This window comes from Petaurus breviceps, unplaced genomic scaffold (genome assembly GCF_028583685.1).
Source record: "Petaurus breviceps papuanus isolate PSGF00001 unplaced genomic scaffold, PetGlider_PUasm1.0 90762, whole genome shotgun sequence".
NCBI classification, from domain to species: Eukaryota; Metazoa; Chordata; class Mammalia; order Diprotodontia; family Petauridae; genus Petaurus; species Petaurus breviceps.
The window spans coordinates 642,678-668,144 of NW_027187339.1; the positions used below are offsets into that span (position 1 = coordinate 642,678).

The 25,467-nt window shown below is 55.9% G+C and overlaps 2 protein-coding genes across 7 annotated transcripts; one reads left to right on the forward strand and one right to left on the reverse strand.

Moving 5' to 3' along the window:
* The first annotated feature begins 5 nt into the window (after nt 1-5).
* ZSWIM8 (zinc finger SWIM-type containing 8) lies at nt 6-18,394 on the forward strand. Of its 4 annotated transcripts, none has more exons than XM_069068259.1 (26): nt 6-141; nt 6,317-6,470; nt 6,642-6,736; nt 6,831-7,003; nt 7,211-7,318; nt 7,453-7,534; nt 7,765-7,885; nt 8,160-8,361; nt 8,968-9,143; nt 9,566-10,559; nt 10,984-11,115; nt 11,200-11,379; nt 11,485-11,668; nt 11,794-11,892; nt 12,858-12,982; nt 13,617-13,857; nt 13,962-14,120; nt 14,347-14,575; nt 14,800-15,089; nt 15,222-15,445; nt 15,923-16,402; nt 16,649-16,799; nt 16,900-17,094; nt 17,314-17,433; nt 17,639-17,817; nt 17,904-18,394. In XM_069068259.1, the coding sequence occupies exons 1-26, from the start codon at nt 96-98 to the stop codon at nt 18,105-18,107; spliced, it is 5,343 nt and encodes a 1,780-aa protein (XP_068924360.1). In that variant the 5' UTR covers nt 6-95; the 3' UTR covers nt 18,108-18,394. The 4 variants fall into 4 exon arrangements, with proteins under 4 accessions (XP_068924360.1, XP_068924357.1, XP_068924359.1 ...); XM_069068256.1 differs by lacking the exon at nt 6-141 and adding an exon at nt 2,771-3,099; XM_069068258.1 differs by lacking the exon at nt 6-141 and adding an exon at nt 2,771-3,099 and having other exon boundaries at nt 17,707-17,817.
* A 126-nt stretch (nt 18,395-18,520) lies between these two features.
* On the reverse strand, nt 18,521-25,226 carry NDST2 (N-deacetylase and N-sulfotransferase 2). Of its 3 annotated transcripts, XM_069068264.1 has the most exons (15): nt 24,934-25,224; nt 24,018-24,377; nt 22,633-23,919; nt 22,418-22,505; nt 21,863-22,017; nt 21,482-21,667; nt 21,136-21,264; nt 20,837-21,019; nt 20,638-20,734; nt 20,437-20,560; nt 20,070-20,244; nt 19,723-19,893; nt 19,525-19,634; nt 19,237-19,339; nt 18,521-19,137 (listed from the first exon to the last, which is right to left on the reverse strand). In XM_069068264.1, exons 3-15 carry the CDS (start codon nt 23,620-23,622, stop codon nt 19,012-19,014), a joined length of 2,637 nt encoding a protein of 878 aa, XP_068924365.1. In that variant the 5' UTR covers nt 23,623-23,919; nt 24,018-24,377; nt 24,934-25,224; the 3' UTR covers nt 18,521-19,011. The 3 variants fall into 3 exon arrangements, with proteins under 3 accessions (XP_068924365.1, XP_068924367.1, XP_068924366.1); XM_069068266.1 differs by lacking the exon at nt 19,237-19,339 and having other exon boundaries at nt 24,934-25,226; XM_069068265.1 differs by lacking the exon at nt 24,018-24,377 and having other exon boundaries at nt 22,633-23,644; nt 24,934-25,225.
* Nucleotides 25,227-25,467: the final 241 nt, after the last annotated feature.

Here is a 25,467-nt window from a genome sequence, read left to right on the forward strand (position 1 = left end):
GACCTTCTTTGATTCATAGAGAAGAACCTAACCTGCTTTGGGAGTGGACTTAAGTTTGATCTCAGGGTCATTGAAGGACAGCTCATCTGGTCTGGATGTTGATGTTTGCTTTGGATGCCTCTTGCTACCGGGGGAGGCCAGGTATACCTTTGTCTTCCATGGTTATTGATTCATCACAAGAGTAGAGGATTTTGGATTTTATGCTGGTTCACTATCAGTGATGACTCTTATTCTCTCATTGTCTTTAAGATTCCTACAGTGTGAGAGTAGACTCATAGTTCAGATCAAAGGTTCTTAGCCTGGGGTCTGTGAATATGTTTTTTAAAAAAATATTTTGATAACTGTATTTTAACATAATTTTGTTTACTTTGTAATTTAATGTATTTAATTTTATGCATTTAAAAACATTCTGGGGACATAGGCTTCACTAGACAGCTATAAAAGTTTAAGACCCCTGATTTAAAACTTTAAGTAGCCACTGTGCCCAAGGTACTGTGTACTAAGTACTGGGAGGCAGTAGCTGTGGTGAATGAAGGAAAACAGACCCTGTCTTCTAACAAGCTAGCACTTTAATTGGAAGAATATAGGTACCTCAATTGAAACAATGTACAATTCGATAAGTTCGAAGGAAGGCTCCTAGTTGTGAGTAAAAGTTTAGGATGGAGAGATCACTTTCAGCTCAGGAGATCTAATAAAGTTACTGGAGGAAGATAGAGCTTGAGTTAGGCCTTGGGGGGTGGGAAAGAATTAAGTACAAAAGGAGGGAAGTTACTGCAGGCCTGGCCCTGAGGTAGAAGATGCCCAGAAGTAGCTGAGTTTGGCTGTTTTAAATCTTTTTTAGTAAAATTGTACATATTAAGAAATATTTCTCTGGTCTCAAAGCCCATTCTATACTTTTCTCTTTAGGAAGTAGGTAGAACAAAAGTTAAGGCCATTCTTAGGGAAATAAACGAAACAACTCTTTTCTAGAGTTGTCTTGCCTCCTCACCTACCTGGAAGGATATGCACTGATCACCCACTTAAAGACTGACCTCTTTTGCATTTAAGGTGTTAAGGTACTGATTACTGATTGAAAATGTTTTTCTGGGGCAAGTGGCCCAACCCCAATAGCTTTCCAAAAATTAAAAAAAAAAAAGTAAGTTACCCAAACTCCCCTTAGGGCAGAGTCATATTGGTGGGTATAGGAGAGTTTGCCAGCTTGGACATCTCTAAGCTAGAAATGCCTGGCTATAAATAGGTAATAAATTTAAAATATTTCTGGCAAATAAGCCTAAAAACATAGGGTACAGTAGTAATTTTTCTTCAAAAGAGGAAAGGAATAAGCATTTAACAGCACCTACTAAATGCCAGTCACATTGTGCTAAGAACTTTTTACAGATATCTCATTTGACCCTTATGACAACCCTTTGGAACAGGTGCTATGCTGTTATTTACCTAGAGTGAGTGTGTGAGGCAGGATTTGAACTCGGGAAAGGTAGGGGCCTTGAAGATAACCAAGATAAAGACATCATCAGTAGATGATGGGAGTGAACCACCAAATATTTTTGAAGAGAGAAAAGATAACAGAATAATCATTAGAAGGATCATTTAAGCAGCACTGTGAAGGATGGACTGGAGGAGAAAAAGTGGAGGCAGGTAGCTTGATTAAAGAACTCGTGTAATCCAGGTAAGTACAGGTTGGACGCCAGGGTGGTTGCAATGGCAAATAGGAGATTGGCAAGGAGGGAGATTATGGAAGTAGAATTGACCCGGCTTGGCAGCTGATGGAACCTGACAGTGAAAAAAGAGTTTTGAGCCTGGGGACCTAGGAGGATGCTAGTCCAAAGCAGACATGTGGAATGTGCGCTGCTGAGGACCAGTAAGGGAAGGGTGTCTTTAGCTTATTGCCAGGAAGAGTTCCCGTCCCTTTACTACCAGCTAGAACCCTATGCCCGGTAGACATCCTTTCTGCTACTGTCTTCCCCCCCTCGTCCTCTTCGCTGTACCTAGCATATATCCCGTTTGTACAGTGTTCGCCTTGTTCCCCCCGAGACAAGTCTGAGAGCAGTGGGCGCTTAATGAACGTTTACTGTCGCTGCCGGAGCTGCCTCCAGCCTGGGGAGGGCTTCTTTCTGACGACATGTAGATGACTTTTGCCTAATTCGAGTGGGGACACAAGTCTGGGAGTGGGAGCCGAGGGCCAGATGGCACGTTTCACGATCTGAGTCCCGCGTGTCAGATGGAGCGAGGGTGTGGGGAGGAGGAAGGAAGATCGCACGAAGCCAAACTTCGAGGCTAGTCCTACTCCATCATTGTTTTTCAACTCCACGTCGCCGGACTACGACTCCCAGGATGCCGCGCGACGCAGGAGTCGGAGGAGCACAAAGATCCGCGGGATTCCTGAGCTTCCAGCGCAGAGCCTACGATTCCCAGCATGCGTAGCGGGCCCCCCACCCCCGCCCCGTTCAGGAATCTGGAGTCTCGGCCAAGTTCGGAGGAGGCTGTCTGTAACATGCCGCGTGAAGGCAATGAGGAGGCGGGGAAACTGGGCAAGAAGGGGACGAAACCTCTAGCCAGAACTAGTTCCTCCTCGGGCACGCAGGGGAAGGGGCCCGCTCGGGAGGCGGAAGTGGAAGTGGCCACCGCGACCGGAAGTGCGGATCAGCTGATGGGGGAGGCGGCGCCGCGGCTGCTGGGAGGCCCCGGTGGCGGCAGCAGCGGGTCTCGGTCCCGGTCCCCGAGTCCGCGAGCCCAGCCCTGTGCGTGCGCCCGGCGCTGAGGCGCGGCCCCTTCCCGAGCACGGCCAGGGCCAAGGCCTGACCCTGGAGGCCATCCCGAGCGCCCGGACCTCCCCCCCGAGCCGGCCCGCCCCCGAGGCCCGCCCGGGCCTCTCCTCCTCCATCTTCAGCTTGGGCCCCATGGAGCTGATGTTTGCCGAGTGGGAGGACGGCGAGCGCTTCTCGTTCGAGGATTCGGACCGCTTCGAGGAGGACTCGCTCTGCTCCTTCATCTCGGAGGCCGAGAGCCTCTGCCAGAACTGGCGGGGATGGCGCAAACAGTCGGCCGGGCCCAACTCCCCCACCGGCGGCGGCGGCGGGGGCGGCGGGGGCCGCAGCCGAGGTGAGCCGGGGACGCCGCCGGCGCGCACACGCGCACGCACGGGCGGGGGGCCGGGCCGGCCCGGGACACTCCGCATGCACGCTCGCTCCTGGAGCGGACCCTTCGCGGCGCCTGAGCGCCCCAGACCCCGGGGGGGGGGGGGTGAGGGGGAGGTCGTGCGGCGTTTGTCCCGGGGCGGGGGGGAGGACCCTCCGACGCACGCCGAGCCCAGCAAGGGAGCAGCAGCCCCCGGGAAAGACAACTTTGTTTGAGGGGCGAAGGTGACCGCCTGAGGCTGACAGCTCGGCCGGGGTTGACCTGTCGCGCTCTCGGTCAGTGGGCTGGGAGGGTCCTAGAGAGGTCATCCTACGGGCGAGAGGGCAGGCTCCCGAAGAGGGGTCAATCTGGGGACTTGCCCTGGGGACACCGTGGCACAGCCCGACTGGCCGCTCCCAGCCCCAACAGACTGAGGGGTCCCGGCCTGGGGCGCCGAGGGGTGCAGCAGGGAAGTGAGTTAGGGCGTCCCGGAAGACCCCAGCGGTGTTGTGGGAAGGGGGAGGCAGCTGTCTTCCGAGGAAAGGTGTCAGGACTCCCCCCCCCCCCCATGGGACTCCCATCGGGAGTTAGGCTAGAGGCCAGGGTGTCAGCCCAGGCTTCTGGCTTGGGGTCTGGAGAGGACCAGTAGGCATGGTGGTCCAAGCCCGTGGGGGTGGGCTCCGCCTAGTGCATGGTGGCATCCTGTTACAGAGGCTGGCACTGGAATCCGCCCCTAGGCGCCTTCCCAGGCTTTTTTCCCTCTTCCATGAGCCTTTTTGGAACTTTCATAAATAGATAAATAGCCAGCAATACTCTTAACGGATTTGGGTGTGGTTGGGTGGAAGGACTCCTTTTCAGCATCGTGGGTTTGACCAGATCCCCCAAAGATCGCAGTTTTGCCCAGCCCCCCCCCATAATGGATTCTGAAATGGCTCTGGAAAGAATCTCATCCAGGGACCCCTCTTCTGGGCAGTTGAGAAGAGGGATCAGACTAGGATTGTTTTCTGCTTGTTCCTAGAGAGCCACGTTTTTAAAAAGCACTTATCAGATTTATTTTCTTTTATGTAAGCATTCCAATACAGGAACCATAACAAAAGAAAGTAGGAACTAACCAATATAATTATGTATGCATGCTGGTTGTTGAAAGAAACAAAAGGAATTTATACTAACTTGAATGAGGTTTTCTAATGTATTATGGGTTTTGTTTCTGTTTAATTTTAACATAGTCGTATATATTTAGGGTTTGCTTTATTCACAGTCTTCATATGTCTTCCTATATTTATTTGAATTATATTTTTATTTCTTATGGTGCAATAATACTCCATTACATTCATATACTATTATATATTCATCTCTTCTTCCCCCCCTCAAAAAAAATATCAGGCACATAACTTATTTTTTTATTTTTGTCTATTTTTGTACAGATAGAAGGCCTTCCCTTCCCACACCCCTCCCCAGCACCAGTGCTTTTAAGATGCAAACCTAATAGTTCTAATAGTGGAACATGAAGGATATAAACATTTTTTGTAACTTATTATACAAATCCATATTGCCTTCCAAAAAATTAAAGTAATTCACATTGTGAATTAAGCATTGTGTTCATTTTTATGTAGAAGTTCAGTCTGTTTACATTTAAGTGTGTAATTTTTTATTTTTTTTTTCCTGACTATACCCTGTTATTATTAACATGGAATACAACCCATTGTTTTACTTTTATCAATCTAATCCTAGTTGGATTGGTAAACACCCACGCCATTCTTCATTAACACCAAATTCATACTTTCATTGATATGAACATTTAAAATCCCTCCCTCCTAGTTCCACATTGGAGTTTTGAGATTGCTGCCACCGCTGTGCCGTGGCAGAAGAGTCCTGGAAGGAGTCAGAGAAGGTGGTTTCAGGTCTTGGCTCTGACCCCTCAGTCACTTTGTGACATCAGGCAAATCTCTTACTGGCAGTGGACCTGATTTTCTCATTTGTAAAATGAGGAGATTGGACCAGAAGACATGTAAGGTCTTTTTTAGTTCTGAGTCACCCCTTTATCTGCCCCCTTCCCAGTCTTTTTTTTTTATATGTGGGTGCCTACCCAGACTGGATTATTTCTTTTTTTTTGTAATCAATTGGTAGCTATTATTTCCTTGATAATTCTCTTGAAAAATGGGACATCAACAAAACAGTCTCCTAGTAGAGCTTTCTGGCATGCTCCTCTGGAACAGAAAATAATCTACTCATGTCATCTCTAGGCACAGTAATGATCCAACTTTAGCTTAGGAGGGACAGCACATGGTTGTGTGAGCACATGTGGACTTTAAAAAACCTTTTTTGGGCCCCTTGTGTGGCTAACCATTTCTCCCTCTTGTCACCTCTCCTTCCCTTCGTGTCCCTTATAATGAAGTCTCGCCACCCCCTCCCCTCCAGGGACCAAAGTCCAAACTGTGGGGCCCTCTGGGGCAGGGGCCTGGGTGAGGACAGAAAGGTTAATGTTACAGCGCTAGGGCTGAGGGGGAAGACTGCAACTGTAGTGGAAATTTAGCCAGAAATAGAGTCTGCAACATTGACTATCTTTTGCCTTTGCTGAGTGTGGAATGGGGACTCATCTGGAGTGAATTGACCCTAGGACTGAACTGAGGCTGTGACAGCAGAAGCTGCTCTTCCTTGGCTTCCCCTAGAGTGACCTGCTGTCCTCTCTGAGCTCTGATGTGTTAGGAGACCACTTCTTCCCTCCCTGCCACACCATTCCTTCCAGAGCCTTCCCTTTGGGCTGTTCTTCTGTTGGAGGGGATGGACCCTGGGAGAGAGGGTCAGAAAACAAGCACTGAGAAATGGGAAGACTAGGCTGATGGTAATAGCCTATGACACAAGCCTGTTTTTGTAGTTCTGAGTGAAGGAGGATCATTGGAATAAGACTATCTTGGGCTAGGGATCTCCAGGGAAAACCTCTGGCATCCCCCTTTGTAGAGGGGGTGAAGAAGTGGGAGGGGCGTCTTCTTCCTTTTCTCCCTGGGGTGAATGAGTCTTTGGGTTAACACAGCCTCTGAGATTCCCTCTGCCACTTTATATTACAACCCCAGATCTTTTCTCTCTGCTATGGGAGCAGATCCCAGACAGGTTCCCATGAGTAGAGTTAGGAAGAAAGTTTTAGTGCTTTGCTCCAGAGTGGGATGAGAATGTTGGTGGCCCTCCCCTCCCCCCTTTTTGGCAGACGGCCTCGTGATCCCGTTGGTGGAGCTGTCGGCAAAGCAGGTGGCATTCCACATCCCATTTGAAGTGGTGGAGAAGGTTTACCCCCCAGTGCCTGAGCAGCTACAACTCAGGATTGCTTTCTGGAGCTTCCCCGAGAATGAAGAGGACATACGGTACTGCTAGGGGCCAGAATTAAGGGGCCTGAGGTAGAACTTGGGGGCCAGGGACTATCTGGGGACCACATATGGGGGCAGGGAGCACGGGGCCACTGTATGGGGAAACCTGCTGGTGTGTGTGTGTGTCTGTCGGTGTCCATGTCCATGTCCATCCTCCCTCCCTCCCAGGCTCTATTCATGCCTGGCTAATGGTAGTGCAGATGAATTCCAGCGTGGGGAGCAGCTGTTCCGAATGAGAGCTGTGAAGGATCCGCTACAAATAGGTATGGACAGGTGGTGGTGGTGGGGCTCTGGGGGATGCCACTGCCTGGATCCCCTCCTTATAAATTGTGCTCCCCTCCCTCCTTGTCCTGGCAGGGTTCCACCTGAGTGCCACAGTGGTACCCCCTCAGATGGTTCCCCCTAAGGGTGCGTACAATGTGGCTGTGATGTTTGACCGATGCCGGGTTACCTCCTGCAGCTGTACCTGTGGGGCTGGCGCCAAGTGGTGTACCCATGTGGTGGCGCTTTGCCTCTTCCGGATTCACAACGTGAGAGCCCTTTTCAGCTGCCCCTCACGCCTTCTTATGGCCTTCTCTTCCCTAGCCCACCCCTTGCTTACACTTTTTACCTTTGATGGTACCTTCAGGAAATAGATAGCCTCTGCCTCTTTCCAAACCCCTTATGCTGGCCCATCTTTCTTTTGGCCTCACGTAGCTTCTACTGCTTTCCCCCAGTGTCTTGTGTCTTCCATGTAGGCTTCTGCAGTCTGCCTTCGGGCTCCTGTCTCAGAATCCCTGTCTCGGCTCCAGAGAGATCAGCTGCAGAAGTTTGCTCAGTACCTCATCAGTGAGCTCCCTCAGCAGGTGAGACCCTCAGCCCTGACCCTTCTCCCCAGTCTTAGGGTCTCTTGCTCTCTTGGATCTTTCTCTCTGTCTGGTCTATTCTTCTGTAGGCTCACCAGCACCTTTCTCTCTCTCCCTGCCCCTTCCACCCCAAGATCCTTCCCACAGCCCAGCGCCTCCTGGATGAGCTTCTGTCCTCCCAGTCTACTGCCATCAATACTGTGTGTGGGGCCCCAGGTGAGTGAGGTCGTGTAGGAGGGCAGAATGGAGGTGATGTGGCAGGGCTGAAGTAGGGAGTTCTCATCTCCCAGGGAGTGCAGCCACTTCCCACATTGGTAGATTGATGGCAATGGGAATCAAAGGTGGTTGGAACCTGCATGCAGTTTTCAAGAGGTCAGGTAGATGTGCCCACGACAGTTGGAGATCCCTGGGGACCAGTGCCTTACCTATGTCTGTGTTATACCCAGACCCAACTGCAGGTCCTTCAGCTTCTGACCAGAGTACCTGGTACCTGGATGAGTCTACGCTCAGTGAGAACATCAAGAAGACATTGCACAAGTTCTGTGGGCCCTCCCCAGTTGTCTTCAGGTGACCCTGACCTTCTGGCTAAGAAGCACAAGTGGGCTGGTGGGTTGGGGGTGATGTGGAAGGAGGTGAGCTTCTGGGAGTCCCTCTTGATCCTTCCTCCTGCCTTTCGTTAGTGAAGTGGTGGGTGTGAGGGTGGTGCTAATCCTCACATTTGCAGAGTTCCTCCTCCTAACTTGGTGCCTGGAGTCAGGTCATCAGCCTTTGACTTTATACTTCCTTTGACCTGCAACTCATCCTCTTCTCATTTACTTCTGCCACCTTTCTCCTCCCACAGTGACGTCAATTCAATGTATTTGTCGTCCACGGAGCCCCCAGCAGCAGCCGAATGGGCGTGTCTCCTGCGCCCGCTCAGAGGCCGAGAACCGGAGGGTGTGTGGAACCTGCTGAGTATTGTTCGTGAGATGTTCAAAAGGAGAGACAGCAATGCTGCCCCGCTGTTGGAGATCCTCACGGACCAGTGTCTCACCTATGAGCAGGTAAAGCCTACCCTCTCCTACCCACAATCTCAGCGGAAGCTGGGCTCAGGTAGGCGATTGAGAGAAAGCACATCGGTGGCTCCTTGTGGGGACTCTTCACCGCTTTTCCAGTGTGATTTCATTTTCAGTTACAGATTCTCTCCCTCCTCCACCCATTGAGAAGGCAAGAACAACAAAGCCCCTCACATATATAGGCATCCAGAACAAATTCCTGCATTAGTCATGTTCAGAAAGAAAGATGGGAGGGACAGAATGTATGCTTCAGTGTACTCCCCCATCTGGAGGTGGTCACCTTGTCTCAAAATGAGTCCTTGGGGTCTGGGGTTGGCCATTGTATTGATCAGAGTCCTCGAGTCTTTCCAGTTGATCCCCATTGTAACATGGTGGTAACTGCACGCTCTTCTCACATGTCTGCTCACTTCGCTACACATCAGATCCTACAAGTCTCCCGGGTTTCTCTGAAGCTGTCCCCTCAGTCATTTCTTGGGGCCCATCGTTTAGAGACCCCAGGCTGGAGGTAGAACATCCTCCCTAGGGTGGGGGTCAGGGTGTTACTTATGCTCTCGGGGTCCTGGTAGTAAGCCGACACCCCCCTTTTCTTCCCAGATCACGGGCTGGTGGTACAGTGTGAGAACCTCAGCCTCCCACAGCAGTGCCAGTGGGCATACAGGCCGCAGTAATGGGCAGTCAGAGGTGGCTGCCCATGCATGTGCAAGTATGTGTGATGAAATGGTTACGCTGTGGAGGCTGGCTGTGCTGGACCCCTCAATCAGCCCACAGCGGTGAGTCATCGGTGTGCCTCTTCTTGGTGCCCCTGCGGAAGCTTCCACCACAGAGTTTTCTCTATTTAGCTTAACACATAAACTGTCTGCAAGATATCACAGCCTGGAATTTCTTATAGTACCTAGGATCTAGGTCCCAGAGAAATAGGGATGGCCCTAGGATGTAGGGAATACCAGCACCTTGTGCTTAAGAATATAGAAGTCACCTTGCCTGGCCTTGGTTGCCTTTCCCATCCCCAGAAGATTTTCCTCTCCACCCTAGAACCTATGGTCTCTATTGCAGGTTGAAATGTTGTTATGACTTTGGGAACCATGGGGTGTTTGCTCCTCAGAAGCTTTTCCTTATGTCTTTCACCCTTGTTTCCCTTGCTGTTGGCAGGGGGATAACTGACCCCAGTATCCTATTGCCTCTGTCCCCACAGTCGCCGGGATCTGTGTGCGCAGCTGCGCCAGTGGCACCTGAAGGTGATTGAGAACGTCAAGCGGGGTCAGCACAAGAAAGCCCTGGAGCGGCTCTTTCCAGGTTTCCGGCCTGCAGTGGAGGCCTGTGACTTCAGCTGGGAGGAGGCCTACCCACTCCCTGGTGTTACCTATAGCGGTTCTGACAGAAAGCTGGCTCTTTGCTGGGCACGAAGCCTTCCTTCTCGGGCTGGCCCTCCCCGCTCTGGGGGTCCCGATGAGGCTGGGGATCGACCCCGGCCACCCCCACCAGAGCCTTCAGTTCGACCTAAAGAGCCTGGGGCCAAGCGCAAGGGGTCAGGTGAAGGGGTTCCCCAGTCCCAGCGTGGCCCCCGCCGCCCCTCAGCTGAGGGAGGAGATAAAACTGCACATAAGCAGGGTCTAGGTGGAAGCAAGGCAAAGCCCCCAGGTGGAGGGTGTGGTGGTAAAGGCCCAGTGAGTGGTGGGGGCAAACGTCGGCTCAGCAGTGAAGACAGCTCGCTGGAGCCTGACCTGGCTGAGATGAGCTTGGATGATGGGAGCAGTCTGGCTCTCGGGGCAGAGGCCAGCACCTTTGGGGGCTTTCCTGAGAGCCCCCCCCATGGACTTCCCTCCAGCACTCCCCTTAGTCCCCCCACCTTCCACTCTGAGCCCCCTGATGCCTATGAAGAAGATGGTGGTGTTTACTTCTTAGAGGGGCCTGAGCCCCCAGTTGCTCCCTCCAGCCTACCGGGACTGCTCCCTGGGGAAGGAACTCCCCAGGATGACCTCCCCTCCACAGATGAGAGTGGCGGGTGCCCCGCCAAGCCCAAAGACGTGGCCCCTGGAACTGGGGAGGAAGATGATGATTACCAGGTGTATTACCTGAATGCCCAGGATGGGCCAGGGGGTGAGGAAGAGAAGCCTGAGGTGGGTGCTGGTGAGGAGCAGGACCTTTTTGCTGGGCTCAAGCCCCTGAAGCAGGAGAGCCGAATGGAGGTGAGCCTAGGAGTGGGAGGCAGAATGCTTAATGATGGGCAGAGAGTGCAGGGGGGTGGGGTTATTTGTGGCTGGTGCTTGGAATGATTGGGCTTGAATTTGTGTGGTGCCTTCCAGAGGTCTATGGAGTGACTTATTTTTCCTTCAATAGCACTACAAAGGGGGAGTGAACATTTTATATCTACTTCGCAGAGCATTGGATTATAGATTTAGGGCTGGAAGGAAGCTGAGGTCCTCTAGTCTAACCCCACCATTTCACAGATGAGGAAACTGAGGCGTGGGGAGGTTAGGAGATGAGCCCAAGGACAAGGAGGTAGTAATTGGCAGTCAGGATTTGAACCTCATCTCCTCTGATGTGCAGCCCAGCCTCCTGATCCTGGGGTAGCTGATAGGCCCCCTCTCTCCCTCTCGCCTCCCATGTCAGGTACTTTTTGCTTGTGCTGAGGCACTGCATGCCCACGGCTATAGCAATGAGGCTTCTCGACTCACCGTGGAGCTTGCTCAGGACTTACTGGCCAACCCGCCTGACCTCAAGGTGGAACCCCCCCCTGCCAAGGTGAGACGCCCTTCCCTCAGACCCTCCTGTTCGCCTGAAGGAAGTGAGTCCGACGTAGTTGTCTCCTTTTTGACTTAATCTTAGGGTAAGAAGAACAAGGTATCCACGAGTCGCCAAACCTGGGTGGCCACCAACACTCTGACCAAGGCAGCCTTCCTCTTGACTGTGTTGGGTGAGCGGCCTGAGCATCACAACTTGGCCTTCCGCATCGGCATGTTTGCCTTAGAGCTTCAGCGGCCTCCGGCTTCCACCAAGGCCTTGGAGGTCAGACCTCTTTCCTCCCCTTTGTAACTTGTCAGCTTGTGCCCTCCTGCCATGTTGGCCCTAGCAAGGCCAGGGCTCTGTCTGATCTCCCATCTCATGTCCCAGGTGAAGCTGGCATATCAGGAGTCAGAGGTGGCCGCTCTGCTGAAGAAGATCCCTCTGGGAGTGAGTGAAATGAGTGCCATGCGCTGCCGGGCTGAGGAGCTTCGGGAGGGGACCTTGTGTGACTACCGGCCTGTGCTGCCTCTTATCTTGGCCAGCTTCATCTTCGACGTGCTCTGCACACCAGGTGCGGCAAGGCCGCAGGGGCCACACTGGCAGGGATGTGACTGTCTTTTCTCCTGCACCCCTGAGGCTCTTGGGTCTTCCTGACTTGTGTTTCCTTCTGCTCTTTTTCCCCTAACTCCCCCACAGTAGTTTCCCCCACAGGTTCCCGACCCCCAAGCCGAAACTGGAACAACGAAATGCCTGGAGATGAAGAGTTGGGGTTTGAAGCAGCTGTGGCTGCCCTGGGTAAGTCTGGCCCAGCAAAGGACAGATGACCTCCTGGGTGTCCAGCCCTGTTCCAGGTGCCGTGGCAGGGGCTTTTTATCTTTTTGTGAAATGGTTCGCTCTGGCAGGTCTAGGGCATCCTAGGCACCCCTTCTCAAACTCACGACCTTTGAATGTATCAGATGCAAAGGAAACCAATGATAGGAAATGTCGTCATCTATTTCTTTAAAGTTCGTAGACCAACCTGTGTGCAATGGCAAATGCAAAAGTATAGAAGACTTGGTACACTCTCTCATGTAGTTTACACATTAGTTGCAGAAACAAGACATGAAACAAGTAGAGAATATGAATTGATATACAATTAAGCTCAGATTATAGTGAATGCCCTAGGAGATCAGAGAAGGAAAAGCCCAATGGAGAGTGTTGAGGCAAGAAGAGTAGTTCCCATTTTAAGGTTTACAGCATCTCTGTGAAGTAGGTAGTGGAAGTGCTGTTTAGCCCCATTTTAGAGAGGAGAAAACAGGCATAGAGCTAGCCTGGTGCAAAGGTTGGGCCTCGTACTCTGTCCACCACATGAGGTGCCTTCCAGGAGGTGGTGGTGTGTGAGCCAGGCCTTGAAGGAGTGAGTGTCAAATGCATCTAGGCCAGGTCCCAAAGGGTCCAAGAAGCATGAGGCTTGTTCCTGAAAGAGGGTGGTGGGATTCCCTGGGCCTAGGGATGGAGGTCGTAGAAAGCAAGACAGAGTGAAGACTTCAGGTGGTCAGAAATGGGGGCCCATGGCCTTCTCTTATCCTTACAAAGGTATTTAAGGGAAAGCAGTCTTTAATTGCCCACACTGCCCTTGGAAACCTAGTGGTCCTACCTGGTCTCTTCCCTGTCCTGGAAGGACATTCTCTTGAGCTCTCGGGAGTGAAAAGAGCGAGTGCTGGGAGGGTCCAGGTGGGTCTTGACCCACTGTCCTGTGACTGGCACTGCCTGACTCCTAGGCATGAAGACAACTGTGAGTGAAGCTGAGCACCCACTCCTGTGCGAGGGCACTCGCCGAGAGAAGGGGGACCTGGCTCTGGCCCTGATGATCACCTACAAGGACGACCAGGCCAAGCTCAAGAAGGTGAGGGGCAGACCTCCTGCCCTTCCTCTGTGGTCGCTGCTCTGAGACCTTGGCCCTGGGAGAAGACATTGCAGGGCCCAGCATGTGTGTGCTGGGGAAGGCTGCATTTGCAGATGGGTATTGGTAAAGGGGGAGGGAAAGAATCTGAGACATTCACCACCTTTAGCAAGACTTTATTTTGTGCTCAGCCCTTGGCTAACCCAGTTCTGTGGGGGGGCACAAAAATGTTTGAGCCTGACCTAAGAGCTTGTAGGAGGCTTCCTGGAATGCCCTTTTTTCTCCTTCCTTTTCATCGACCTTTAGCCCAGGTACTGCTTCTGGGAGGTTTCTCCTGATCTCCTCAGTTGCTAGTATGCTGCTCCCCCCACCCACATTCCCAAGAGGACTGGCCTCTAACCAGGAATGCTGGGTTCCTGCCTTGCCTCTTGATATAGACTGGCTCTGTGACAGCGTCAGATCCTTTTCAGGACTCTGAGCACTCCCATGTCCTTAGCATTAGGCCTAGTGCTTGATGCAGCAGGTGTGGACTGGAGAATTCCTGGAAGAAGTTCCCTTGAACTTGTTAGAGTAGGGAGAACATGGAATGGCAGGCAGGAGGTTTTGAGAAGAGCCCTTCACTGTCTTTCTCCTCCAGATCCTGGACAAGCTTCTGGACCGGGAGAGTCAGACACATAAGCCACAGACGCTCAGTTCTTTCTACTCATCCAGCCGCCCAGCTACATCAAGCCAGAGGTCCCCATCTAAGCACGGGGCCCCCGCTGCAGGGGGAGGCCTGCAGCCGCTGCCTCCAGGCTCGGCAGGGGGTGCCCAGCCAGGGGCTGTGGCTGGGGTCAACCCAGACCCAGCTGAGGGCTTTGCAGAAAAGACTGTGCCTGGTGAGAGGTGGGGGACCTGGGCAGGGGTGGTCCAGTGGGATAAACCCCAAGTCAGGCTCTCTTCCTCTTGGCACTGTCTGATAACTTATTGCTCCCTTGCCTAGAGAGCTCCCCGCGTTCCCCTTGTGAGGGCCCCCCACCTGAGGCTGCTGTGGCCCCCAAACCAGAGGGGAAGGTTCCAAGCCGCTTGGCGCTTGGCAGCCGAGGAGGCTACAATGGGCGGGGCTGGGGATCCCCAGGACGGCCCAAGAAAAAGCACACAGGTATGAGGGGCCCTGGGTTGGGCATGGCTGGGAGAAGGGTCTTTGCCTGAACTGAGGGCTCTTCTTGGGGTGGGATGCTGGGAGGCTATTCACCACTCCCTGAAGCAGTTCCCTAGATTGAGATGGGTCCCAGACAGGTTCTAGGGGTCAGATCTGGGAGTTCCCATCCATTGGGTTCTCCCTTCTTGCCTCCTGGCTGGGGACTGACTGCTGTCTGGGGGATTAGGCATGGCCAGCATTGACAGCAGTGCCCCTGAGACGACATCGGACAGCTCCCCAACCCTGAGCCGAAGGCCACTGCGGGGGGGCTGGGCCCCCACCTCCTGGGGCCGGGGTCAGGACAGCGACAGCATCAGCAGCTCATCCTCCGACTCTCTGGGCTCCTCCTCCTCCAGTGGCAGCCGCCGTGCCAGTGCAAGTGGGGGTGCCCGGGCCAAGACAGCCGAGGTTGGCAGGTAAGTGGGAGAGGCCAGTCTTGTCCACTGGGATCCCAGGTGCTGTCCTCTCCACTTTCCTCCCCCCATCAAAGGTGTGAATCTTCCCCATCAGAAACATCCTTCATCCTCAGGCCAAATCCATGTCGTCTTTTGTTTCCTCTGCTCCCTCTGCTTCTCGTGTCCCCCAGGTGCCCATTGCCCTCCAGCCTCAGCTTATTCTTCCTATTTGCACCGCTCCTCAGGTACAAGGGCCGTCGCCCAGAGAGCCATGCCCCCCATGTACCCAACCAGCCATCAGAGGCAGCTGCACATTTCTACTTCGAACTGGCAAAAACAGTGCTGATCAAGGCCGGGGGCAACAGTAGCACCTCCATCTTCACCCACCCATCCTCATCAGGGGGCCACCAGGGCCCCCACCGAAACCTGCATCTTTGCGCCTTTGAGATTGGGCTCTATGCCCTGGGTCTGCACAATTTTGTTTCGCCCAACTGGCTCTCTCGAACCTACTCCTCCCATGTGTCCTGGATCACAGGTAAATCTAAGGCCCAGGGCTGAGCTTGGGGGGCAGGGGTAGTTCTAGGAAGGAAGGTGCTTGCCTTCACTGGCCGAGGAACCTCTCTTCCTGCATTATGGGGTCTGCTTCGTCCTGATCCCCACCCCACAGGCCAAGCAATGGAGATTGGGAGTGCAGCTCTGACCATCCTGGTGGAGTGCTGGGATGGGCATCTCACACCCCCTGAAGTTGCTTCTCTGGCGGACCGGGCATCACGGGCACGGGACTCCAACATGGTGAGGGCAGCAGCTGAGTTGGCCCTGAGTTGCCTGCCCCACGCCCACGCCTTGAACCCCAACGAGATCCAGAGGGCGCTAGTGCAATGTAAGGAGCAGGTAGGTGTGCTCAGCTGGAGTGGAAGGGGACAACGGGCGACGTGGACGGGGCCCAGCTCTTTACCTGCGGCCCTGGCCTGTCCTTTATCCTTCCATGGCGCTCTGTGTCTGGATGTGGTGCTTTGCATGTGTTTAGGATTCTTTCTGTCCATTATTGAACTGATCCTCACAATAGCCCTGGGAGAGAGGCAGGCTGGGGGCAGAGGGAAAGAGCAGATATACTTTCAGCTGAGGAAAATCCCATGCCTAAAGGCTCCATGATTGGTCCCCTTATTTAGCTAGTGACTGGCCAAACCTTGGGGCTCCTGCCAGCCAGGAGGCCCTGCCCTGAGCACCTGCTCCTAGCTTTCTGCTCTCATGTCTGGGCTCCAGCTGGTTCACCCTGAGTCACTTAGCCAGGGGCTCTGCCCCAGTAGGACAGTAGAGAGAGGTCTCTAGCTAAGACTCCTCCCTTTGGACTCTCTGTGCCCTTTCTAGGATAACCTGATGCTTGAGAAGGCGTGCATGGCAGTGGAGGAGGCAGCCAAGGGTGGGGGTGTGTACCCTGAAGTGTTGTTCGAAGTCGCCCACCAGTGGTTCTGGCTGTATGAGCAGACGGTGGGGGGCTCAGCCACACCACGTGAGGGTGCCACAGGCTGCAGTGCCAGTGGGGCCCGGGCATCGGGGGAGGCTGGGCGGGCACTGCCCGAGGGCCGTGGTGGACCAGGGACCGAGGCAGTCACAGTGTCGGCAGCGGCAGTGACGGCAGCAGCTACAGTGGTACCAGTCATTTCAGTGGGGTCCGGTTTGTACCCAGGGCCTGGCCTGGGACATGGCCACTCCACTGGCTTGCACCCCTATACCACTCTGCAGCCCCATCTGCCCTGCAACCCCCAGTACCTTACCCACCCTGGTCACCCCTTGCCCCATATGCCTCGGCCTGCTGTTTTTCCTGTGCCCAGCTCTGCATACCCACAGGTGAGACAAGAACCAAGGGGAGGGAAGGGAATTGGGACCCTTTGGGAGGCTATGGTGAGGGGACTCTGGATAGAAGAGCAGCAGTATGTTCAGGGCTGTCTCGGGGGGAAAGGCCCTCCTTGGGCCTTGGAATCAGGGGGAGGACTGTCAGCTGTGAAAAGGGCTTTAGGTATCTGGGTAAATAAAGCTAGAGAGGCGAGAGTGCTATGCCAACGTGACCTGGTTTTCCCCATCTTCTGCCTCCAGGGTGTGCACCATGCATTCCTGGGTCCTCAGTATCCCTACTCAGTGACACCGTCCTCACTTGCTGCCACAGCTGTATCCTTCCCTGTTCCCTCCATGGCACCCATCACGGTGCATCCCTACCACACTGAATCAGGGCTCCCACTACCCACCAGTGAGTGAGGGGCCAGAGGTCTGGCAAAGGCTGGGGCGGGGGGGTGGAGGTGGGGTCTTCTTGGCCCTGAATGCTCTGCTTCTTCCCCCTCCCCCTGCAGTGAACAATGTCCATACACCTAGCAGCATCCATCAAAGCTCCACGTATCCTGCTGTCCAGGGCAGCTCCATGTCCACCATGAGTACCCAGCCAAACTCCTTGCTAAGTGGCAGTTTTCCCCCGCCGGAGGAGGAGACACACAGCCAGCCTGTCGGCACCCAGAGCCTCCATCATTTGCATGCTGCCTACAGAGTTGGTGAGATGACTCCCCAGGGGGTCTTGCCACATGCCAGCCCGTGCACTCTATGCGGGCCCCACAGACGTCCTCCGCCCCCATCTTCCTTAGTACAGCCCTTTGGCCTCTCACTCTCGGCCCATGTTCTGCCCCTTTTCCTTCCCCTTGGCTCGGTGATCCCCTCAGTGCTCTTATGACCGTCTTGTCTCAGGCGTATGCCCCACGTCCATTCTCCTCTAGGAATGCTGGCTCTGGAGATGTTAGGCCGACGGGCGCACAATGACCACCCCAACAACTTCTCTCGCAGCCCACCCTATACCGAGGATGTCAAATGGTTGCTGGGGCTTGCGGCCAAGCTGGGTAACACCTCTTCCTAAACCTCTTCTCGCCCCTCCCCCTGTCTTGCTCCAAACCGCCTTCACAGCCAGAGGCCAGAATTGAATCCTGGGCTTATTGGGGTGGGCAAAGAGAGAGGGGCTGTTGGACCTAGAGCTGAGAAGGGCAGCTAGGCCCTTAGGGCAGGGGTGTCTGCCTTGGTCTCATGCCCCTCCCCCCTGCCCCCCAGGAGTGAACTACGTGCACCAGTTCTGTATGGGGGCAGCCAAGGGGGTGCTGAGCCCATTTGTGCTACAGGAGATCGTCATGGAGACGCTGCAGCGGCTGAACCCTGCTCATGCGCACACCCACCTGCGCACCCCAGCCTTCCATCAGCTGGTCCAACGCTGCCAGCAGGCTTACATGCAGGTGAAAGCCCAGGGGAGGTGGAGGAGGGGTGGAAGGGGCAGCAGGTGCTGGGAGAGCCGTGGCCTGAGCCCTGCTGTCCCTTCTAGTACATCCACCACCGCCTGATCCACCTGACCCCTGCCGACTACGACGACTTTGTGAACGCAATCCGCGGCGCCCGCAGCGCCTTCTGCCTGACCCCTATGGGCATGATGCAGTTCAACGACATCCTGCAGAACCTCAAACGCAGCAAGCAGACCAAGGAGCTGTGGCAGCGTGTATCGCTTGACATGACCACCTTCTCCCCTTGAGCCTGGCCCCCCCTCACCCTCCCAGAGCCCGTCTGGAAACACCGAGGGACCTCTGACCAGCTGGGCAGATCTCTTCTGCTCAGGGGGTGAGGGGAGGTCCCTTGTAGCCCCAACCAGCGGTTGTTCCTAGGACGTTGTTTGTGGCTAGGCCTGGGGCAGGGGGAGCAAGCTGGGGACATGCTGCCTCTGGGCCCAAGAGCCAGTGGCTAGTTGGGGGTGGGGGGTGCCGGGCAGCCTCTGATATTTATTTGGCATTTATAAATATATAAACTCTCCTTTTTTACTCATCTGTCTGGGCCTCTCTGTTCCTTAAGTGTGAAGGAGATGAGATCTCTGTCCCCTGCAGGCAGTAGTGGCTGGGAGACCCAGGCCTTAACTTCCTACCCCCACATCAGACAGACGGACAGACAAGACAGAAAAATAATGACGTTTATTAAGGATCTTTAGCCTTGTTCTCAGCTCCACGAGCTGCTGTCTGACCTCATCCCCATTCAATGTGAATGACATAGGGAGGCCAGACTGCAGAGTGACCCCTTTGACTGAAGGGTTCATAAGCAAGAGAACCTGCTGACCTTGGAGGCTGCTTCCTCTGAGAAAAATAGAGATGTACTGCTGGGAATGTGGGATGGCAGTCAGTTTATCCTTCTTCTTCCTCCCCCCACCCCCAAAGACCATGGGTTGGGAGGGCCCTGATCAGGAGTAGGGCCTTGGGCCCCAGCAAGGATGCACAAGTCCTTGACCTCAGGTTGTACAAAGGAAGTGAGGGTCCTGCTATCCTTCCCCATCCAGGCCTGAAGGAGCACTGAGGTGGGAGGGAGTAGGCCAGTCCGCAGCCCCTGCTGGCCCTGCCCAGTCTTCTAGCCTTGAGGCCCCCCGCCTGCTGGGTATCTGTGGGGTGGAGCACTCAGCCCAGGCCTGATCGCTGTAGTTCTTCCTGAAGCCAAGAGGGCAGTGGTTGCCCAAGCCGACTCAACAGTTTTGATAATTCCAGATTATGGTCCCGGAAAAAGTCAATCAGAAGAAGGCGGGACTGATTTAGAGGGGAGAAAGGTTAAGTCAGATGGGGTAAGAGCCAGGATGGAAGCCAAGAGATGACTGCAGGGGGAATCCCCTAACTCTAGGTGCTCACCTCAGGTTCCATGTCTGGGTACCTCCGTCCTTTGCTCTTTCCCAGGCATCGTGTCTTGCCACCCTCTAGCCCCTGGCACCAGAATCCCTTCCCCTCATCAAACCTGCTTAGCAGGAGAAGGCAGTCAGGTGACTTGGAGGGAAGGAATGCCAGCCCCTACAAAGACACAAACACGCCCCCTCCCAACCCTAGAGAGTTGTCCCAGACAGTCCCTCCCAGACACGGGCCTCTTCTAGGCAGATTAGTCTAAGCTCAGCAGGTCAGCCCAGCTCTCCCCACCCATCCCACCTGAGGGTTCTCGTGTAGTTGAGGACAGGGGTGACACCTAGGAACTTCTGGATGCTTTCCATGGAGGCTGCTGGGTTTGTGCGTAACTCCTGCCCATCCACTATCAGTACCTGTGGGCAGAGAGGCACAGCTGCCTACAGGGCCGTTTGTGGAGGTCTGGGATGCTGCCAGGGTGCTGTGGGAGGGGAGGGACTCTACCTGCCCAGAAGGGTAGTAGGTAAGCCAGCGCTGCAGATGGGTGGAGTAGTAGCCAGGGATGAGGCAGCGGTTCTGCAGGGCCCGCAGGGCCGCAGGAGCCTGGGGCGGGGCCGAGATCACTTGGTAGAAGGTGTGGTTCAGGGCTATCGGGTCCCCATGTGCTCGTTGATGCTTGAAAAAGGAGAGGGTGTGGATGAGGGATGAAGTAGCAGGGCTGGCCCCAGAAACACTGCCCCAATCACACAGTATCCTTTCTGTCCCCTCTCCAAGATGATTTCCCCATTCTTACTCCTCTGGCTCCCCTTCAAACTTGCTTCGGCATGCCTGGTCACTCTACACAGACTGACCTGGTACCAGGAGTAGGCCCGGTCGGCAGGGTTGGTAAGTACTGTGATGATCTTGGCACGGGGCAAAAGGGCTGCTCCCCGACGTGGCACAACCTCGGAGTCAAAATAGGTGGCACTTTTCTCAAACAGGAAGTCAGTGCTGGCATTGGAGGGGACTGGGAAAAAGTCCATGTACCTGGGGATGGACTTAGGGTCAAAGAGCAGAACAGTGCAGAAAGATGGAAGCCAGGAGAGGAGGTAAAGTGAAGAGCTCAAGCAGTAAGCACTTAGGGAACACCTGCTGTGTACGGGCACGGCGCTAAGTATGTACGAACAGGGTGGAAAGAAGCTTGTGCCAAGGAGCAGCCCAAGGGGGTCCCCCTCTCACCAGTCAATGCCCTTGTAGTAATTGGGGCCGTTAAAGAACTGGATCTCTTCGAAGGTGCTGGAACTAGGGAAGCTGCTGGTCACTGCCGGGTGCAGGCTCAGGAAGAAATGGACAGCTGTGGTCCCTGGAGGGGAGAGCGAGCTCAGCCCAGGGGAAGCCAGGGGCACCAGGCTAGGGCTCCCAAAAGGGAAGAGTCCTCACCTGTTTTCTGGGGCCCCACGATGAGGAACTTGGGAAGCCGGTCACAAGTCTTCTCCTTAGACCAGATGTCCTTGTGCCTCTTGTCATCGCAGGGGTTCTAAGGAGGGGGAGAGACAGTTGGGACCGGCTTCTCTCTCCTCTGCCTGCTTTACTTCCACTAAATTTGCAGCTGACCCCAGCTCCACCAGAGCACGCTGACCTGCCAGAGTGGGCTGCGTTCCTGAGGGAAGAGGTCAAAGTACTTTTGTGCCAGGGGGGCGGGGGGCAGAGTCTGCAGGCGAAGCCGGGTCCAGCACTGCAGGAAGCGCACCAAGCTCTCAAACGTGTACAGGCCCAGCCGGTCATTGCCATAGTTGGACAGATGGGTCATGAAGATGCTGATCTGCATGGGGAGCCCTCATGTCACATAACGGGAGCTCCAGCCCAAAGCTGACCATTAGATTTGGAGAGAAGGCCCCTGTTCCCACCCCTGATCAGCCCAGGCCTCTCAGCCTATACCGGATTGAGCAGAACAGTCAGGAAGAGTTCTCCCCCACGGATGCTGCGATCCAGCTCTCGAGAGCCCCCGGGATACTCATGATAGAAGATGGTATGAGTGAAGAGACCACATGTCTGTCGGGGCAGGACCTAGAAGGCAGGGGAGGAGCCGCCATGGCGGGGGCCATTCAGGCAGAACACGGATGGATAGACAAAGTGCTAAGGACTCACGAAAGGGGAAAGCAGAGGTTCTGACACATGCATTCTTATGAATGTGATGACAATGAAGCTCAGCCCAGGCTGGAGTCTGGGGAGCCTCAGGGTCAAGGGCCAGAGGATGTGCTGGTGACACATAGGGGACTCTTACCATGATGCCATTGTGAATAAAGCCTCGCCGGTAGCGTGCAGGGCGGAGGTGGGGATACTCTTCAGTGCTGGTCACCTGGATCCCCCACACAGACTTCCAGGCCTCATAGAGCTGCGTGTGGATGGGGTACACACCCGAGTGGTGGGGAGCCACTGCATACCCCAGATCCGTGGGGATCCCATGCTCCTGGGGATGGCACAGACTCATCTGGGACTGGTGAGGTTGGGATAGTAGAGGGACAGAAGGGATAGGGATACCATCCCAGGAGGAAAAACTGGGAAAAGAGGGAACTAGAGGGAGAGGAGCTGTGGGCAGGAGGCGAGGAAAGGCCATCCCACCAAGGGTGGGGAGAGCTGTGCGGAAGGCACCCGGGGGTCTCACCAGAGCAAACTGTTTGTTGAGCCGCATCTGGTCGGCCAGCACGGAGCGGTTGTGGAATAGGTGTGGCTGCATATGGCTCCACATGTGGGGGAACCACCAGAACTCTTTGCGGTGCCTCAGGAGCATGTCATCCCCTGCATCTTCCTCCTCTGTCCCTGCAGCCACACACTGACTGTAACCAACTGCTTAGTAAACAGTGACTGTTAAGCCAGCCATCATCCTCACTCCTGACCCTCATCATCACTGGAATGGCCAATCTGATAGGTCCTTCTGGATCCTCCATCAGGAATACTGACCATCCACTAACGTGTCCTATTATATTCCCCATACTCTCCACTCCCAACACAAGATCTGCTGGTTAGCACGTAGTAGGCACTTAATGACTGACCACGGAGTTGGATTTTCTGTCAGCTCCTGCTGCCTGTGTGTGTGGCCCTGAGCGTTGACATTAATCATCAGTCTCCAAATGTGCCCCTACACACCTGCCACGCTCAGGGAGGGGAAAACAAAACCAGGGCAGTGGGTGCCCTGAAGAATTAGGGGAATGTTACTCACCTGTGTGGTAGAACTTGCCGGAGAAGCCCAGATTGAAAGTGAAGTTGGGGACTAAAGCCCGGAGTTTTCTCTGTGTCGTAAGCAGGGCCTAGCAGAAGCAAGGAGAAAGAAGGCTTGAAAGGGTCTGCAGGAAGAGGGAAGAGGTACTGTGCCAGCCTGGGAAGAGCAGGGAGCGAATGCGGGAGGGGAGATCTGGAACAGGGAAGGGGACCGACCTCAACATCAGCCACCTTCATCCGGGTGCCTTCCTTGCCCACAAAGATGTCATCTATGTCCACCAGGATGTAGCGGTCCAGTGCAAGGCAGAGGCGCTTCCCGGTGAGGTAGGCCACAGCATCCACAAAGACCAGTTTGTGAAGCCAGAAGGTGAGGCTGTGGCCGAAGAGCACACGCTGGATGCCATCGTGCAGCCCCAGGTCCTGCACCACTGTGGGCAGGCGGGTCCGGCGGGGTGCCTGGCCCGGGGCGGAGGCCTCGGCCAACAACACTGGCTCATATGTGCTGTGGTTGGACTGGAAGACCGTCCAATCCTCCCCGGGCAGCGGCCCCGGCTCCAGACGGCTGGGCCGAGTGAGGTGCAGCAGGGGGGCAGCGGGGTTCACCTGATAGTCGCGCAGCCCCAGGTTGGAATGTAGGAAGAGAGGGAAGCCCTTGAGCTGGGCACTAAGCAGGCTGTGCTCGTGGGCACGGAAGAAGCCAATGATGCCCACCCCGTACTCCACACAGTATCGGTCCAAGAGCTCGCGGCTCCAGGCATCCAAGTTGACATACTTAAGCAGGTTCTCATAGACAACAAGTGCATAGCGGCCCCTGGCACGTTCAGTCAATGTGGGCATATCCCCCCGGCCAGGGGCCAGCTCTGTGCTGTATCGAAAACGGCTGGATTCTAAGATGGCCACGATTTCCTGGCCAAGCTGTGAGTAGACACTTTCCACAAACACCAGCACCACGGGCTCAGTGCGAGCTGTTTCTGAGGGCCGGGGGGGCCAGGGAGGGGCCGGGGGCCGGGCTGGCCCAGCACCAGCTTCTCCACCGCTGCTGCAGTCACCCAGGGGCAGGGGCAGGGGCTCCTTGGCCTTGGGGGTGGTGGACACGTAGTAGGCCAGGAAGGCCATGGAGGCCAGGCTGAAGGCTATGAGCAGCAGCACCAGGCGATGCAGCTCCAGCTGCCGGGCTGGACGTACCACTCTCCACAGCTGAAGCATGGCGTGGAGGGCACCGAGGGTCCTGGGGAGGGAGAGGAAGATGCCCTGGAGCTCGCAGGGAACAGGGCAAGACAGGAGTGAGGAAGAGGAAGCTGAGATCAGCTCCCCGGAGGGCTGAGGAGGTAGAGAAGGGCTCCCTTCGGGTGGGCAACAGAAGATGCGGGCAGGGGCCGGGCACTCTCCATTGTCCTCACGTCACCATGGCCTCTGGCCCATGGTTCCGGGCTGAGGGGCTCCTGTTCTCCCTGCGGTGCGGCTGGGCTTCTCACACAGGCATCTGCGGCTGGGCCCTACCGCCTGCAGGGCAGAGAATTGAAGTGTAGGCCCGGCCCAGTCACCAGGCCCGGCTCCCAGGCCCCCTTCACCAGCCCTGCCCGGCCCCTGGCCCCTCTCACCTCCTGCTGGGCTCTTGCACCGTCCCTGCCTCCGGCCCCTTGGCACCAGCCACACGCTGGGTCATCCGCTCAGCTCGGAGCCTGGGTTTGGGGGCAGGGCTCCTGGGTGTGCACACATGGGCAGGGCAGCTCTGTGGTCACTACTTGTGGGGGGGGGTGCCCAGGAAGCTGCCTGATCAGATAGGGGGCACTGCCCTTATCTCCCAGCTCTCCTCGTGGCCAGCGGCCTAACGGTCACCAGGGCGCTCCGGACGCCGCTGGGGGGAAGGGCTGGGGTCTCTGTGTCCGCGGCCCCCTCCCCTCTCCTCCTGGGGGGTGGGAGTGAAGCGCGGCAGCCCAAACAGCTCACACCGGAGGGACCTAGGAGAAGCGGGGCCTGAGTGCGAAGGTCCAGCCCCCTGCGCCCTAGGGCACGGCCCCCCAGGCCATTGGCCCCTCCTCGACAAGGGACCTGGGGAGGTTGGTAGGCAAAGCGCACGGAAGGCAAGGGCTCTGAGCCGCACTGGGGGCTGGAGGACCCCGAGCGTCTGGCATGGGGGACCTGCGGGGGTCACTGGGAGCGGGAGGGGGGACAGTGGATAAAGGGGACACGGGAAGGGACAGGAGGGGGGGGAACAGGGAGGGGAGCACTGGGTAAAGGGGACACGGTGGGAGGACGATGGGGGGGTGGAGTGGAGGGAACACTTGGAGGAGGGACACTGGGTGGGGGGACAGTGGGGAGGGGACACTGGGTGGGGGGGGACTGGGGGGGACAGTGAAGTGGGGGGCACTGTGAGGGGGACACAGGGTGGGGGAAATTGGAGGGAATACTTAGTAGGGGGACACTGGGAGGGGGGACCCCAGGAGGCAGCCCACGGAGGGGCGCGATCCTGCGGGGGGCGGGCCGAGGATGCCACGCCGCGGGGGCGCTGCTCACCCGGCGGGCGGGACGCTGTCTCTGCGGTCGCCGGGCTCCGCCGTGTCCCTGGGCCCCCCGGGCGCCCACCTCTCCCGGATCCGGGCCCCGCCGCGGCGGCTCCGCCATCTCCCCGCGATCGCTCCTCCGCAGGCGGGCCGACCCACGGCTTCCTAGGGGAGAAGAGGGGGCGGGCCTCGCTGCTCGGGCTCCGGGCCGGGCCCGACGACTCTGAGGCGGCCCATCACAGCTCTCCGTCTCTCTGAGAGGAAGATGTGCAGTCTTTCTCACCCCGCTGTACCTGAACACGAGACTCCTCCCTGGGCCTGGGGAGCGATTCTCCCCCGTCCTTCTGGGAGAGTGGAACAGTCCGGGCGTAGCGTCTGACGTCAAGGACCGCGGAGGGGAAGCGGCGCGGGGAGTGGAGGCTGCTTGGTCCAATCCCGGCGAGGAGGGTGTGGGCCGGTCCATTGTGCTGGGGGGTGAGGGGGTGGGGACGAGAGTGGGCGGGGCGGACCACCCCATGGCAGCTAGCGGGGGACGCCTCCGGACGCT